This window comes from Cololabis saira, chromosome 16, assembly GCF_033807715.1.
Source record: "Cololabis saira isolate AMF1-May2022 chromosome 16, fColSai1.1, whole genome shotgun sequence".
Lineage (NCBI taxonomy): Eukaryota > Metazoa > Chordata > Actinopteri > Beloniformes > Belonidae > Cololabis > Cololabis saira.
In genome coordinates, this window is record NC_084602.1 from 16,954,372 (window position 1) to 16,972,446 (window position 18,075).

Below are 18,075 nucleotides of genomic sequence, written 5' to 3' on the forward strand. Positions count from 1 at the left end.
TACAACCAAAAGTGCTTTGCGCTGGTTGGGGGGTACTTGGCTAAAAAAATATTTCACAGGGGGTACATCACTGAAAAAAGGTTGAGGACCACTGGGCTAGGGAGTAAAACACAGTAAAATTGTAGCTCTACAAAGGTAGAAAAAAACCATTAGGTAGCATTTTTTGGCAAAGCAGCAAAAAAATAGCAGAACATTGGGTTTCAGGAGGTTAACGAACGAGCGTGCGCACATGCGTAGAGTGTAGTAGGTGTCCGCGCATGGCATCTGCGCGCCGCCGCTCTGCCGCTCTGCCGCTCTGCCGCGCTGCCGCGCCGCCGCTCTGCCGCGCCGCCGTTGATGATGCCGAGCGGAGCGCGGCGCTCGTACGTTCCTACGTGCGGCTACAACCGCAGTTGCCGAGACTGACGGCGGCTGAGACGGGAGAGGAGACTGAAATACGATGATGGATGGTCCGAGCTGGTGTTCTTCGCGACGACAACTGTAAGGTTGGACACGTGGATTTATCAAAGGTGAGAGTGCGGCTGTTAAACACGGATGAACCCCCTCCTCATCCTCCTCCTCCTCTTATTCACCCTGGACGACTTATCCTCCCAATCTGATGATGCTGCTGCTGCCGATGGGGATGATGCTCTAAACGCAGCCTGCGTGGCTTTTCCTCTGGTAAAGGCCAGTTTATATGCTTGACTCGAGAAAAACTGAGGGTATTTTTGAAAAGAACTGCAGGATTGTCATTGTTTTTTTGTCAACGTAAGAAAAATCGAAACATCACGACACACAATTGCGGAAATAAGATAAATTAGGCAGTTAAAACAGCAATATGGCTGCGTGCGCGCTGCCCTCGTCGCTCCGGGAGTGATGTTTAAGTATTGCGGTACTGCTCGGAGTGAATAGATGGAGGTTGGTGGGAAAGATGAAGTGGATGATATCAGCAGCGAGGGGATACTGCAGTAACCGAGTCCTTATGTTGACTGGCGTCAAAGGATGTTGTCATTACCTCCCAGCTGAAGGTGCGGTTACACTGTGAACCTTCACTGGCCTCATTATTAGGAACAAACACCTACTTTTTTCTTTTTTTTATTGCATTTTTATTTATTTTAGGAAAATCTGTGATTATTTTAAGCGCATGTGAATTAATACACTTGGTAAAAAAAAAACCCACTTCTATTACAGTGATATCACTGGTTGTGATCTGAATAAGTAGTCAGTCATTAATTCCCATGAATGATACAAAAGAAAAAAAACTTGTTTCCTTATCTGGCATAAAATAATCAGCATTTGCAGCCAACGCTGAATCCCGGTAGCCAATAGTAACTTTATAGGATGAATGTTGACAATAAACCTTTGTGTTATAATGCTGACTTGTGCCTACTGGGTCTCCCACTGCATAGCAAATGTGTTGTACAGTGCAGCAGCGCCTCTCTGATTCCTCATGAAAAATGTGTTGTGTTCTCCTTACATCCCTGTTTATTATGCAATTGAGCTGATTGTCTCCAAAGGATCTTCAAGTGCTTCTGTTGCCCTGTGCGTCCTTGATTTGGACCAGTTAACTCCCACTGAGCTGCTAATAGCTCAAAAATGGACTAAAAGCAGCACATTTTGCTGTTTGAATTCATGTTGCTTACAATTTCCTTTTTTTCCCAGTAATTCTGTTTTACATTTGTTTGTCATATACATTTTATTGAACATTTTTATCAAAAATCAACAAATTATTTGCCACTGAAACTGAATTGGGTGCATCCTGATCATAATACCAACTGTTTTAGGAATAAATAAGCACCAAGAGTGCTAGAATCGCAAATGAATGACTGTCAAAACAATGTCATTGTGACATGAGCGCCAGTAAAACAAGTCTTGATGCCAAATGAAAGTAAAAGTCCTCCTGAGGGTAGCAGAAGCAAAGAAGCATCCATGTGATCCAGACATGTCCGCGGCGCTCGCATCTCGTGGTTCAGAGGTCATCCCTCACTGGCCGTCCTTAATGTGCTCTGTGTCCGTCATCGTTAAGTGGTTCTTGTGCAGCTCAGTCGGTGTCATTAGCCCACAGGATGCAGTCTCTGCTGAGCGGGGATGTCACGGGGAATTGACATTACCACCGAAATGTTCTGACTTAACAGTCGACTACATTTGGTCAGCACTCAGTAGCTTATCTCTCAGTAATGGTGAAATCAAGTCAAAAGAAACCCTTTAGTTTATTAACTTTTTAATGTCTCTTCCTTCATAGGGTCGACGTTGGGAGCTTCACTTTGTTTGACATTTAGTCAGCAGCAGGTAAGTCCGTTTAAAGTCTTTATAAAAATCAGACACACAGGACATACAGTATCATTTTTACAGTAAAAATTAAAATCAAATGTCATACATTGAACACAAAATGGTCCTCTGAAGATTTATTTGCACACATTCTTGCAGTTTATTGAGAAATATCTTCAACTGATAAAAAGTACCTTTTTAATTTATATTGAAAGGAAAGGTTGTGGTTTAAAAAAATGTTAGAGAGCAAAGTTAGCACTAACTTACTCCGAAGAAATTGTTCCACAATATTAAAAGATCCCAAGGACATTTTGAAAAAATCATTTCAAAGGGAGGTGAATTTGATTTTGTAAGCCAATGAAAATTCTGCAAAAGCTTATTTTCTTTTCAAGTCAAAACTGAACTGTGATTCGGTTTGTCAGCCTCAAAATCTGGACAACAGCTTAATCTTTCATTCAGCAGCTTAGTTTATTGCTGAATAAATTACGAGTGCTGTTTTTAAGTAATTGTTTTGCTCCAAAGTATGACTCCCATGCTAACTGGTGAGCAAAATGAGGCTAAATGCAGGTACAGTAGATTAGCAGAGGCTAGTTAGTTGGCTCTTTTTTAATTCTTATATACATTAAATAATGAGCTCCAATTTTTATGCAAAGCTAAGCTAATGCGTTATATGATGAGTAACGCAAATATCTTAAGCTTTTCTTTTCAAATTTAGTCCCTTTCTGCTCTGACCTTGTCTTGAAAACTTCCTTGGATGTTCAGAAAATTGTTTAAAACAGCAGGATGCAATAAAACAAATTGAAGACTAATTTTTCATGCTATTTATGTTCATATTTCAAGTCAGTTTTTTTTAAATGTCAGTTTAAAAAAAAAAATGTTTTTAATGTATGCTGATGTTGAAATTGATGTCAGCAAGAATGTAACAACAAAAGAATAAAATTAAATATAAATGATCTTCTATTCCAAAAGCTTTTCATCAAGACAAAGTTTAAAAACCTGCATCCATAACTGTTGATTAATATTTTCTTATCGAACAGGTAAACTCAAATGATATGTATACATTTTCATAGGTTTTCTTGTAACATGCACCACCATCCAGATTACACATTTTACAAAGAAGGCATAGATTTTAATCGCAATGGGATAATTCCTGGATAAATAAAGGTTAAATACATTTTTTTTTTTAAATTGCTTATTTCAGCATAATGCCCAATAAACTTCTCCAAATTTTACAACAGCATGGCCTCGTCATGAAAGAGTTCAGGTGTTAAACTGGGCAAACCTGTCGCTGACTGAAAGAAAAACGTTTGATAAATATAAGAAAAGAAACCTGGGGCTCCTGAGTTGCTGAAATCCTGTTTATTGCATGAAAAGTTTTGGATTGCCTTGCATGAAATTTTTTTTTTACCACTAAAGGGACATCTTAGAAGTGGGTTAACTTTTGATGTCAATCCGGAGGCAGACCTGAATTTATGACTATTTTTATTTAGACTTGGCAGATACACGCAGATACACCCTGTGCCTCTCAGCGAGCTGTCCTTGCGTGGGTTTCCTCCGGTTACTCCGGCCTCCTCCCACAGCCCAAAAACATGTATGTCAGGTTCACTGGTGATCATAAATTGTTGTCTATTTATTTATTTTTTTATATTTGACATGCATTTGTTGTAACTTACTGGATTATGTGTGGGAATTGTAATTGATGGCATTCTGTTTTTATTTAAATTTCACATTTCCCACCAACTCTTTGTGTGAGTATAATCAATGCCAGCACAGTTTGATGTAAGGACAATGCTCCACGATCTCTACTACGGTCCCATATTTGTGGGGTAAATTATAAAAGAAAAAAAACCTTATAATATTCAGGAGCAGATTTAGTGCCGTTGACTTATAACCACCATGTAACGCCATCACTTGCTGCACGGATGAAAGTCTGACTCATTTCTCGTGTGGCGCATTTATCTACTGCAGTTTCAAGTAAAAACGTACTTGTGTTGCATTTGTTACCACGCTGCTGCCTCAAGAGTGAGGGCCACGTGCGCTCTTGTGTTTGATGTGCCACAGGATGATCGAGGAGGGCAGCAAACGAGGCAAGGCCATGGTGGAGAAGAGGCAGCTCTTCATGGAAATGAGTGAGTGACTTAGAAATCTCTTTTCACTTATTCAGTCGGCTCGTGGGATTCTTTGACTGGCTCCAAGTCGCGCAGGAGATGCGTGGTCTCTTACACATATAATACCTCCCACACAAGGACGGTGATCATGCTTAAATGTGCCTTCACTAAGGCTGGTTGTGTTTTATTTCATTTCATCAATCTTTCAATGCTTTTGCTCTTATCTGAGAGTGAATTGTGGCTAATCTTTTTTTGTTTTACTTTATAGGAGCTCAAAACTTTGATGTCATCAGACTATCAACTTATAGGACCGCCTGCAAACTACGGTTTGTCCAAAAGAGATGCAACCGTAAGAGCACCCGGATGTCTGTATGAAATTGCTGCAACATGGATGCCGACTGAAATAATGAGACTTTGTCTGTTGTCCTCCACACCCGTCCGCCCCTCAGTTCACCTGGTGGACGTCTGGAACATGATCGAAGCCTTTCGTGACAACGGGCTCAACACTTTGGACTACAACGCTGAGATCAATGTGTCACGGCTGGAGACTATTCTGTCGTCCATCTACTACCAGCTCAACAAGCGCCTGCCCACCACCCACCAGATCAATGTGGAGCAGTCGATCGGCCTGCTGCTCAACTTCATGGTAGCCACCTACGACAGGTAAGGGCCCCGGGGTGGTCCATGCACAGGAATAACACAAAGACAACACATAGACTATAAAAGAGGACATGTAATGATAAGGGTCACATTTCATGCGTTTGATGGTATATATTTGGGTTCTTAAGCGGCTTCCAACTCAAAAAACCCAACATAATGCCACCATTTCACTTTGTTTGTGGCTGCCTCATTCTGAAAATAATGTTATTCAGTGAGCAGCTCAGATTTGTAGGATTCTGTGACATCACAGACCCGAGTGAAAGTATCACTTAAGACAGACATGAGCTAATCAATGCTCTACCAGTGGTTTGTTAAATGATTTATTACATAAAGAATAGAAGATTAAATATTTTCAAATGTGCTATTTATTGAAGGAATGTCTTAAAAATATACCCTTTTGCCCGAGGAGAGCCAGGATGGGCTCCGGCAGAAACGTCATGACCTTGAGTTGGCAGAACTGGGAATAGATAATGGATAATAGATGGTCTCCAAATGCATTAGTCTAGATTGATAAACTTTATCTGGCTTTCCTGAATAGAAAAGCATACATCTTCTTGACACATTCTTTTGTTGGAGATTTAAAATGTGCAGGTCCCATAAGTTATCCAGTGTTGCAGCAATAGACACATACCAGCGCAACAACAAAGTGCGGCATTAAAATTGATTACATTTAAAACTAAAACTAAAAAAACAGGATGAACTGAAAAGGAAGCCCCGAGTTTATCAGAACTATCTGTGATAGAGTAATCGTGGTGTGATTTAAAGTGCTGAGTGTAATTTTGTGTAGGTGTTTAAAGGTAGGGTAAGCAGTTTCTAACCAAAAACGATTTTTGTCACATTTACTGAATATCCCCTCACCATTTAACCTGCTGCCCATTTTATGAGCAAGCCAAAAGTCCGGGCTCTGCTAACAGCCTGCCCCCAATCCAAAACAAACGTCCATCTTGCCAATCACTGACATGGAGAGGGTTTTTGTGCGAGTGCACATGAAGTATGGGAAGGGGGAGGAGTTAGCTCCCAGTGTTTTGTCGCTGTTCTGGTGCAAATATGAACAGATGTGATGTTGTTCAGAAATCCTTTACCTTACCTTTAATGTTGCACACTGAAAAAGAGAAAGATGGAGTCATCTTGCACCACTGGAACTGTCTGCTGTGGAAAAAGCTTTAAAGACATGAGTGAAAAGGAAGCACTAGTGGGACATTGACGACTAAAACCTGTGCAGTGTTACACTGCAGATATAGATCCATAGAGCTTAAATTAAATGCCTTTTTAAGATCTTATATTGTCAGTAACAGAGTGACAGAGTACCCACTATACTACCTTACTGATGGAATTGATCTTGTTTCAAGCATTGCTCAATTTTATGGTTCACTTACACATTTCACTGATTCTCAGGAGATTTAATTCAAGATCATCCGGTTATTATAAACTTCTGAATTGTAGAGGTTGTGAAAACCCACGTTTCCCTGCTCTAACGCACCCAATCCGCATAAATCGATGGCCATCAACTTGTCCCTGAGGTCTGTTAATGATCCATTTGAATGATTCATTTGAATCAGGTGTGTTGGAGCAGGGAACCCCCTAAAACATGCACGACAGCGGCCCTCGAGGGGCCACATTTGGGAATAATGCCATGAAATTCATGTATTTTATGTTAAATAGTTTATGCATGAGACTTTAATATAGTGTATTACATAATTTTCTATCTAATAACTCACTAAATGTTACAAAAAATACACTTTTTGATTAAGTTTTAAGATTTGATACTTACATGCAGGTTTTGCTAGCCTTTTGCTGCATATATATGCAATCCTAGAACAGATAAAGGGTGTATAAACAGCAAAACTGAACCTTAAAAATAATGTCCATGTCTAAGTACATCAGATGTTAGTGTGCAAATGATCTAGCCAAAAAAATAAGCATCAAGAGTTTGGCAACGGGGTGGCTTGCACATGAATAAAGAGAGAATAATTCTTAGGAGGAAAAAAAGAGAACAAAAACCTTAAAACCTGATGTTTTAATCTCTCTTCTCTTAACATCTGCTATCTGCGTCCTCAAGGTCCCAGACGCTGTGCATCCTGGAGCAGAGAGGTTTATGATTGGCCATAAAGCTTCCCCTCATTATTGGACCTTGCGTACTCAGATTGATTGGCCTCTTGCCCGGTCCACTCATGAACCAATTCACCGGGTTTACTTTTATCTGCGAGGCCAATCTGGTCCGCTCCGTTATTATTAATGCTCCCGTATCTCTGGGAAACTTTGAGCTAATGATGGGCTGCGATTACAGGAAGCAGTTTTTTCCCTGCTATCTGTCCCTTTGGTCCAAACTGAATTAGGCGGGAGCACTTTCATGTACTCGGTTACCTCTGCTCGGAAGGAAAAAACCTAGATTAATTGAAAACGAAGCAGACGGCCCCTCTTGGCAAGTTTGAAAGGTTTTAAGAAGAGAAGTTGGCCAATAATGACCTGCGTCTCTGAGGTCCTCTTTGATCTGAGGATTAATTAATGACTTTTGACATTTTACTCCCAATGCAACATCAGTACACTGATCAGTTTCAGTTTCAGTTTTTTTTATTTTTTTTATATTTATGAGATTTCCTGTTACAGTGACCTATCAGAAAAAGGATGATACATTTATTCATGACTGATGGTTCTCGGGCAGTGCTGATGGATCAGAAGCTGCAAATGTCGAGCTTTATTAATTTATGCACTGAAGTTCTGCTGTATTTCTTGAATCATTTCAGGATATTATGAACTGTAGAAGTAGAAACATGCAAATTCCTTCCAGTCGTTCTGTTTGATTTGCTTTGGGTTGAAACCCTTAATGTCTGATGCACCACCCCCAGAATTAACACAAACAAATGTTTTTAAATAATATAAAAAAAATCTTTTAAATTTTATAAAACAAATCTAAAAATCTAAAATAAATAAATAAAATTATCCAGTGTATTCATAGAGATACAAAAAAATATGAATTAGAAAACTATTAAAGACATTTTTGTCCTTTAATTAATTTCACTATATAATAAGAATTTTTTTTTTTATTAGGATTTTCTGTCTTATTTGATGATTAAGGATTAAAGGGTTAAACATTTAAATGATTGTGTTGCTCTTCAAACAATCAGCCTCTTATGTATACTACTTTTACACAAAAACATCATTATAATTCCTGTCAGTACTAATTACATGTCTGGAGAAATGTCAATATTTTATCTTCTTATCTTAGCTAACATTCAGCTGTCTTTGTTCCAACTTTTCTTAGAATTGGTTGCAGAAAAAAATGGAAAAAATCTATGTAAATAAATAGATTAAATGAAGCTGATAAGGAAAAAAAAAAGATTTTTAACTTTGAATTTTTTGCTTTATTTTTTTTTAAGAGTTGTAAAATATTGTTAAAATCTTACTTTCTTTTTTTTTTTCTTTTGGGGCGAATCTCAGGAGCTCAAACAGTTTTCCCAAATTAGTCCAAAAGCTCGATAAAAGCAGTAACTAAAGAAATTGAACCTATTTTAATTTGTTTCTTTCTCAAACTAAATGTTAATGAAACATTATGACGTCACGTCTCCTCTCACTCCTCAGTGAAAGCCACGGGAAGCTGACCGTTTTCTCCATGAAAGCCATGCTGGCAACGATGTGTGGAGGGAAAATTGTGGACAAACTGCGCTGTAAGTACAACTTTGTCTCACACTCCAAACACCGCTCTGTTCTGAAAACCTGCATCCTGCTGCTTTGAGATGTCTGCCCACAAAGATCCAGTCACCTGGTCAAACTGGTCAAAGCCGTTTATAGTTCACGCAGGTGCTTTTAGTGTTGTGGCCGATTGTAATGTACCATGTTTTGGATCCTTTTACGACGAAAGGCTTAATGTGGTTGTTGAAGTCAACCACGCAGGGGCGCTGTTGGGACATACGCCTGAGGTCCATGTACTTTAAATGCACATACATTAAATTATCCGGTGAGCTTGTTTGTGTACCGGCCGCCAACAGTTTCCGTCAACACAAATGTCAAAAGCCGTGCTGGCTAAAAATAAAGCCTGACATTTGCCGTCTCTCAGATATCTTCTCACAGATCTCCGACTCGAGTGGAGTCATGGTGTTTGCGAAGTTCGATCAGTTCCTCCGGGAGGTGTTGAAACTCCCCACGGCCGTGTTCGAGGGCCCGTCATTCGGCTACACGGAGCACTCGGTGCGGATGTGCTTCCCTCAGCAGGTAGGCGGCGGATGCAGCCGGCCTCAGGTTTACCTGAGCAAAAGGTGAGAGCCGTCTGGTTTCTGAAGCCCCTTGAACTCACGTCGGTTTCTGTTTGCCTCCAGAAGAAGATCATGCTGAACACCTTTTTGGATGTGTTGATGGCAGATCCTCCCCCCCAGTGTCTCGTGTGGCTGCCGCTCATGCACCGACTTGCTAATGTTGAAAATGGTGAGTTAAACTTTGATTTACCCGCATCTATGTGCACCGTACACACTGCCGATCGCCACCTGGGTTCAACCAAGCAAACAGATAAGAGCGTTGAGTTCTGTTTCTGTCCTGCTGCAGAAATTTTCACTGTTTTTTTACTTTATTTGGTATTTTTTGGTGACATATTTGACATTTAATGTGCCTTTTAGACCTCAGAGCAATTACAATTTAGATTAAACCTTCACAAGCAAGAGACGAGAGAAGAAGTGAAAGAACGGCTGCTTTTATCTGCAACAGTGTCATCTGTCGTCCTCTATCTCTGAAGCGGCTTCCGAAGGCGTCAGATAGACGTAGTTGAGTCAGACACATACCGGTTTGAAGTGTAAAGTAACGCTAAGCAGCTCTGTGGTCCACGTGTTTCATCGTTTGGCTCCAGAGCAAAGCCGCTCGGCCTCTGAGGCTCTGAGGTCTTGCAGATGTTTTTGATGGTGACTCTGGAAGTGAAAGACATGGCAGCTCTGACGCAACATCTGCTTTCAGTCTTCCATCCGGTGGAATGTTCTTATTGCCGGAGCGAGAGCATGATGGGTTTCCGGTATCGGTGCCAACAGTGCCACGGCTACCAGCTCTGTCAGAGCTGCTTCTGGCGCGGACATGCCAACGGTCCCCATAGCAACCAGCACCAAATGAAGGAGCACTCATCTTGGGTAAGAAAAAAAAATGAAGAAAGAAATCAGTTTTACATCGTTTCTTCTCTCTATGTGATTCAAAAGTCGATATCTCTCAGAGAGAGGGGAATGATTTTACAGTAGAGCAGTCGCCTCCAAACATTTAATGTTCTTTCAGAGCGATTTTTATGGGTTTTTTAACTCAGTTTGGAGATTAAATTATAATTGACTGAATCTACAGTGTTGCTGCATCGCCCCGAAGTTCGATCATTACGGTATAAATTGAAACAAGGGAAGCGATACGCGCCGGATCCCGCTTCCATTCCTTATCCCCTCGGATCATGCGTGGGAGAAAATGACTTCTCTCGTCGCCTCGGGACGTGAAAGACAGGCCCGAATGCATCACACACGACGCCGGCTCGGATCTGCAGAAACCATCCACATTCGTCACCTGCAGTATGGCAGGTAGATGGGTTTTTCACCAAACCTCCTGCAAAGACGGTATCATGAAAGATTTCAGAAACTAAATACTGAAACACTAATCTAATAATAGATGTAGGCTTGTTTGAACTCTGGAATGTCCCTTTAAGCTAAATGTATGCCCCAACATCTCACTGATGCAGAAACCTGCAGGGAAACATCCCTGGATGCTCCACGTGAGCATTCGACGCTGAGCCATGTGCCGGCCACAGATGTTTAGAACCCCGGAGCCAAGAAAAATACAAGTAGCTGGACTTAACTCTGATTTTATGAGTATGTTGAGGACTAATAGATGTTAAAACAGATTTTCACTGCAGAGCAACAATGCCAGGAGAGAGGAGATGCAATAATTTCTAGTAGTGCAGCGCTTTATCGCGGCATAATTTCCTGTTTATGATATGATGGACACTTCCTGATCGAGATTAATCTGAGCTGTGTCGGAGAACATCTTGTTTTAAGTCACCACTCAAGATTAGGTGAGAAGAATATAACATAAAAGATTTGAGTACATCCATAGAAGAACCAGTGGCTTGTAGTACTGATTTCAGCTCAACAGCAAGCAGCTGTATTCTTTATTTTGCTCAAAATAGAACCATCATTTACAAAATAATCATCATATTGTGAAGAGATGACAAAGATCAGATCATCTTCTCCCAGCCTTATTTTCATGTCGACTTCTACCTGTCAAGGACGCACGTCTCCCCCTGCTGGCCACTAGGAAACCTGCAGGTGTGAACCACCGAGACGGTGACGTCACTCCCAGAGACGCGTTTACGATCATTCTGTGATGTGGGCTTGAGCTAGTTACCCACCGACATCAACCAGCATCGTTTTTATTGTTCCTTTTATGGAGAGAGCCCAAGGGGCATAATTTAATCACCAGGGATTTAGGTAGATTTGCTGGAAAATGCAAAGTAGGAAGTATCAAAGGTTCTCCTGAAGGACATCAATCATAACAAGTTATTTACTTTGATTTACTCAGTGGTTTTAATTTAAAGTGGCTACGTTATTTTTGTTTTATATCAGGGTAGTGTTATTATAGCACTCAAATTTAGTGGATGTTTTATATTGTTATTTTGTGACTGTAAGTGAACGTTTAACCTTTATATTGTTATATAACTCCATACATGCAACGTGACATGAACGCAGCATAATCTCCCATCCGAACTGCGTTTCGATGGCCTGAGGGCGCTTTACACTCCAGCAGTCTTTACAAGTGCTTGTGGCAGAGCGATGCCCTCGTGCACTCCACAGAAATCACGGCAGAGACGAAAAATGTACAGTTAATTCAGCAGGACTAATGCTATGTGCCTGTTTGTTTCCTTTAAGAGGGTCAGCCGCAGCTGAGTTCAAACCTCTGAGGGACTTTACTTTGGAACGATCCTTGAGCTAAACACATTTCCCAGAAGTGTCCCACCAGAGCTGTTCACAACCAAATGCAAAAAAATCTCATGAACTGTAGGAAAGAAAAGAGTGGTGTTAGAGCTTTATAAAGTCATGCAGAAAATGATTCCAGCTAAAAGTTAATCTACAAGTTGTTGAACCATGATATTTCTGATAAATAGCAGGTGTGAGGTTCTAGCTACCGAATACTAAGACCGTCTATAATCATAAGTCTATTTTAGAAGAACTTTTCTATTAACTTTGCAATTGCAAGTGAGTTTTTAAGCTTCATCCTTTTAGATAACTAACACATTAATCTTCCAGTCTGGTACTGGAACCTGTCCCCGTTCCTCCCGTACATGCAATGCGACGTGAATGCGGCCCCATCTTGTCTTTTATTCATGCCGTGGTGGCTCGAGGGCAGGTTGGCCCCCGGGGCAGGGCAAGCGCCTGCAGCAGAGAGAATCCCTCACTTAGTAAGCAGGACCCGCGGCGGAGCCGAGTAAACACTGCATCAACCTGGCTGGTTATGTAAACGCCTTCTTCGGCGGCTGAAATTCTTGTCTACATATTCAACGTCAATGACATGCCCACATGGTGACGGATACTCTGTTTGTCCTGCCCCCACCCCCGTCCCCTCTCCCCCCTCACAGAAGTCTCCAGCCAAAAAGCTGAGCCACGCAATCAGTAAATCTCTGGGCTGCGTCCCCATCGGAGAGCCGCCGCATCCCGTGTTCCCCGAGCAGGCCGAGCGACCGCAGGAGCTCACCCACACCGTGTAAGTGCCATTCCCAGTGCATTAGCTACCTAGGTCCCACTGGTCTGCTGATTAACGGCGCATCGGTGGCCAATGTGCTCATGATCTATAGTCTGTTCCCGTCGTGTAACGGCTCCCATCTCTCCATTCCCGCCATCACCTCATGACTGATGGCAGGCCACCTCAGTAAGATGTCCGGCTGCTGATTATTTGCTAGCCGGGTTCAGTGGCCGCTCAGCTTAGTCATCCTCATCATCTGTTGGCAGTGAGAAGGGGGGACAGCACCGTAAATCTCAGACTGCAGGTTTCCGAGGCTCCTGGAAGTCATTATGGCGAATGCATCACATTCTGCTGCCATCTCCAACCTCTCATTTACATTTCAGTCGGAATAAAGAGTCCGCTTTCCATAATCGGCTCCGTCGCTGACACACATCTACGCATCGCTGTGGCCACTCCCCCCTGCTCCATCTTTGGTTCCTGCGTAGAGAAAATATAATAATGCTGCTGATTAAGAAAAGAAAAGAGAGAAAGTGATTAATGCCCTTGGTTGTCTCGTGGCGGGAACATGATCACAGGAAATCTCTCAACTTTCTCATATTTCCCATAGGATATGTTACAGCAAGATCCTGATTTATATTCCCATCACGAGCGTAAATCCCAGCTCTCTGTAGATGTTTTTCCCGCTGCCGGCGAGTGTCAGTGAGTAATTGATAGCGAGCAGAGTAGCGCGGTGGATGCCAGGAAAACAAACACGACATTGATACGTGATTTTCTGTTTTACCGGGCGATAGATACCATCAGCACCAAATTAGTTCCCACGTCCTGGCTCGGCCCACTGGCAGGAGGACGTGGTTTTTTTCCGGGGGGGTTTAGCATTGAGTCCTAACTTCTTGTGCATTTGGAATTGAGTTGATATTTGCATACATTTACAATTCATCACTTTTCAGAGTAAAACCGTCAAGTTATCTCAACCAGCGGAGAGATGAGAGGTTGTGTGACGCAAAATCACGTCGCCGACTCGGTTGATTCTGACCAAAAAAAAGACCATCCAGTCGTAAGACAATTATCGGACCTTTGTCTGGTCTGTCGACCCGTTTTTCTTCGTTGAAAAGGACTTGCCCCTTGCAAGTTTGAAGGAAGCGGGTTGTACTTTATAAGATTCTTGCCTTCTCTTCTCGTTTCTCCAACATTTCCTACCCACGTTTGAAAAAACACTTAAATCTGCTCTTGGTTCTGAGGGACTAGAGTCATTTTGTTCTGATCATTGTGTGGTTTTATTTTGTTAACATACATATCCAGCTTGTTTTAGGGCCGGTGCCAGTTACTACAAATATGGATAATACGTGGTTATACCTCTCAGTGTTGTCGTGGAGTCACATGTCGTGAACTTAGTCCAAATGACATTACTGGATGAAGTACTACAAAGCTGCCTCTAATATAACACCTAACATCGTGTTTCTGTTCCTATCCTAATAAAGAGACAGAAAATCAACATGGAGGAACATTTGAACTTTGATAAAACAAGAACAGTCCTATAAAAAAAAAAAAAATCCTATAAAGAAAATTATGCAACAGAGTTCTTTAAAATGAAACACATGTTTCAGTTCATTAAAAGTTAATTATTTTTCTGTGGTAATCTTGTTCAATTTGATTTGTCTTTTCTTTTTATTGATTTCGTTACATCAAAATAGCAAAGTTGAAACCTCCGCGCCTCACAATTGTTGCCAGATGGATGATAGTTATCGTATTTTTACGCTAGTTTCAACTTCTGGATGCTCAGCAGTGGTAAGAGTACAATAATTCACAATCTCTCTCAAAAAGCAAGTTTTTCTTCACGACTCTTCTTTGATTTTAGTCTTATTCGAAATCAAATTCAGCGGTTTCATTTGTTCGTAGCTGTAGGGTTGCAGCTATCGAATATTTTAGTAATCGAGTATTCTACTGAAAATTCCATCGATTAATCGAGTAATCGGATAAAACATATTTTTGTTTAGTTAAAGAGCGATTATAAATATACATAAGATGTTAGATGTTAATTGACATCAAGACTAAATTATATAATACAGTAGGTTCATGGCTGTGCATTTAAAAACTCTGAACTTACACCAGTTGACCAAATTCACTGCCTTCACTCAAATAACTAAGGATCTTACCAAGAAATGTTCTTATTTCTAACCTAAAAATGCCATTACACCTGATAACACACATCACTTAAAAGGTTAGGTGTTTTTCCCACGTGTTTCAATTGAACTTTCATTTGTGTCAAGCAAATTTTAAGTTCTAGTTACGTTTTAAGTTAGAGTTGTTCAAAATAAAATTATGAGACCTGCTGTATTGGAGCACATTTTCTTTTAGTTAAAACTGTAGCGGGGACAGATGTTTAGAGAAACCTATGTACGTACCGGGTGAAGGCTGATTTATGGTTCCGCGTTACAACAGCTACGGCGTAGGCTCTGCGTCGATTTAAGGCGGAACCATAATTCAGGCTTTAGGGGAGCATATCGGAGAACAACCAGAAGAATATAGAGTGGATTAAAAATAAAAGTTAAGCACTGAGCTACATGTGTCTCCCGTCTGGGCCATTGCAGACTCATTGCCTGAGCATGTTACTAAAACCAAACATATCCGCCGTCTCTTTCTTCTAACTTTATGTGCGCGGCGGCAGCGCGTTGTGTCGCATTAAATGTGGTCCGGGCGTAATACCTGCTTTGAGCTGGTGAAATTAAACGAAAAAAAAAAAAAAATAAATAGATAAATTAAACAATTCCTCGAGGCAGAAAAAAATCCTCGATCATTTATTTGTAATCGAATTACTCGAATTATTCGAAGAATCGTTTCAGCCCTACGTAGCTGATCTGGCATTTTGTCACTTTTAACTTCTTTTAGCCGCACTTTTTTCACTTACACAGACACGCCCCCTTAGCCCGTCAACAAACTTGTTTCTCATGCGGCGGCGTCACCTGTAGCGTGCGTAATTGATCATTACGCACCAACATAATCTCTGTCGGAGCTGTGAAAGAATGAGACGGGGGAGTTATTGATTATAAGGTCGGAATAACAGGGATGGTCACATGACACGTGTATCATTATGGGAACAGTAACTTCCTCAGGAAGGTTTCTTCCTTCAGATTGTAAAAGTCTGAGTGGATTCTCACAGCCTCCAGATGGCACTTTAGGGCTGGCGGCTCTCTAGGAAAACATATTTAACAGTTTACCTTTGTTGTTTGTTTCAGTATCTGTGAGTCTCCATCCCATCGCAGCGTGGGCGTTTGCAAAAATCTGCTTCCTCTTGTCAAAATAAACTCAGCCTACATCTTTGTTTGTGCGGCGATGAAGCGGTGCCTCTCATCTGAAGAGATGCATTTCAACCTGACATCCTTTCAAAATACATATTTACCAGCGATTGCTCGTCTTAATTTGGTTCAGATTAATGTTTCTATATTTAAATGTGCTTATTTTCCAAGTGACAGAAAGATACACTGGCAAATTAATGGTAACGTGCGTGGAGGGGAAAGGCACTCGCGCTGAAAACGAATCATTTAGCTGCTAAGACCCATCAGAATGTTAAAATATGACAAATGGGAATTCTGATGCACTCTCATATCTGTCAGTTCTGCAAAACATCTGCTTAGCTTTGATTAGTAAAAGGATTTATGCATTTTTCATGTCGTGTTCAAGGTAAGACTGATGCATAGAGGAGGGAAGACAGGCTGCTCTTTCTAGTGATGCTCAAACCACTCCACTGGTTTGGTATTTATAAACGTGCAAGTGCTGAACCACCTCTGTTTGGGGGAAGGCTGTGGCTGAAAAAGGAAGTGTTTTGGGCTTACAGTATATTGCGCTGAGGCCAAGCTTTTGAGCAGGAGCCGGCTTTTTTTCCCGTCTTTTCCCCTTTTATAGGGATCATCATAGTTGATCATCATCTATCCATACATTATCTATACCTGCTTTTTCCAGAGCAGGGTCATGGGCATCTGTTGGAGCTTATCCTACCTCACTGTGAGGGATTGGCGGCAATTTACCGTGACTTTGGCGCATGACGGTGCTGGGGATTGATCCAGCAACCCTTCTGGTTGGAGGGGTACGACTCCACCCACTACACCACTGCCACAGCCCTCAATGATGTCAGAAGCCACTGTCTCAGAGGCGTGGCTTGGCTCTGGTCGGGGATAGGACAAGCACGTCATTCTGGGAGGCGCTCAGAGTCGTCGCTGCTCGTCCACGTTGAAAGAGGCCAGCTGACGTGGTTTGGTCCACCAGGGGAGATGGTTTTGAGGTCTGGGATGAGATGGCCAACAGCTTGGGAAGTATCTTGGTGTCTCCCTTGTAGAGCGAGGTGGCGGGGGGAGTGACCCTTTGGAGGAGTGACACAAAAATAGATGGATGCATCTATTCCTCTAAAGCTATATGAAACGCGCTTTAACTTTTAGCTTTTAACATGGCTTTGTTCATGTAGTTTGTTTTGAAATCCATCTACAAAGTCCTCTGAGCGTAATGATCATTTGTGTATTCCCACAAATACAAAACCTGCACATTTATTCCAGCTAGACGTAGATTTATCTTGGAGTACTGTACACGATCCGGCTTACAAGTTTTGAATTCTTCCCAATTTGCAGCCAACGGAAAGGAGAGCTGGCACTAATTGAATCACTCCCATACTTAATGACCTATTTCAAAGAAATTATGGGTGGAGTAATCATCGGCACATCGCTCCCGTCTCTGGCTCCTGGAAATCTTTCCTCAGACATCCCTCGGATAATTAGTGCAGGAGCACTGCCAAGGCCCCGCTTTTATTCAACACTGCTTTATTTTTATTGATGCCACATAAGAGCGAGAGGAGTATACTCCCGGTATCCTCAAAGTGCCGAAGCCTCCTGCCGTTCCTGATCATCGTTATCTGTGTAGAGGTGTGATTTCATAGTGGAAACCTGCACCATGTCTCAGGTGAGTCCGAGTGTGATGAAGTCCCTGTGAGTGAGTGATAGTGGCAGAATCAGGTTAGAGCCGCCGCCGCCAGGTCTGATCACAACTCCTGGACGCGAGGCCCCCCCTCACATCGTCTCCAGGCAAAGAGTGTCGCTATTTTCATGCTGTTTTGAAATATTAACTGGCATTTGAGAGCAAAGATTTTTGTGTCTCGGCTCGAACTGTCAGCGTGATTCGTGGGGATTTGTCTTTTGAAGAGGAGTTATAGGTTCGGGATTGTTTGTCCCAGAAACTTTAAAATGGAGGAGGCTGCTTGGCGTCTCCTCGTCAGAGCTCGAACGGCTTCTCCCAAAACAATCGAAGTACGACAATAAACCAAGAAGTCAAAACAGGCATCTTACAGTATTTAGCATTATTTCCAGCTTCAGCCTCTCATTTTCACCAGTTT

At 41.7% G+C, this 18,075-nt stretch overlaps 1 protein-coding gene across 11 annotated transcripts in view; it reads left to right on the forward strand.

The window, feature by feature from the left end:
* Window positions 1-296: 296 nt before the first annotated feature.
* The window catches only part of dtnbb (dystrobrevin, beta b), a 38,234-nt gene continuing 20,455 nt past the window's right edge, over window positions 297-18,075 (forward strand). For 7 of the 11 annotated variants that reach the window (XM_061744376.1, XM_061744383.1, XM_061744377.1 and 4 more), the window contains exons 1-10: window positions 297-509; window positions 2,222-2,268; window positions 4,269-4,376; window positions 4,624-4,704; window positions 4,805-5,018; window positions 8,595-8,680; window positions 9,070-9,224; window positions 9,329-9,434; window positions 9,954-10,120; window positions 12,598-12,722. In XM_061744376.1, the coding sequence (XP_061600360.1) occupies window positions 4,298-4,376; window positions 4,624-4,704; window positions 4,805-5,018; window positions 8,595-8,680; window positions 9,070-9,224; window positions 9,329-9,434; window positions 9,954-10,120; window positions 12,598-12,722 (1,013 nt within the window). In that variant the 5' untranslated portion in view covers window positions 297-509; window positions 2,222-2,268; window positions 4,269-4,297. Of the gene's footprint in view, window positions 510-2,221; window positions 2,269-3,745; window positions 3,839-4,268; window positions 4,377-4,623; window positions 4,705-4,804; window positions 5,019-8,594; window positions 8,681-9,069; window positions 9,225-9,328; window positions 9,435-9,953; window positions 10,121-12,597; window positions 12,723-18,075 lie in introns of those variants that run through there. The other 4 variants (XM_061744379.1, XM_061744378.1, XM_061744382.1 and 1 more) reach the window with 4 other exon arrangements.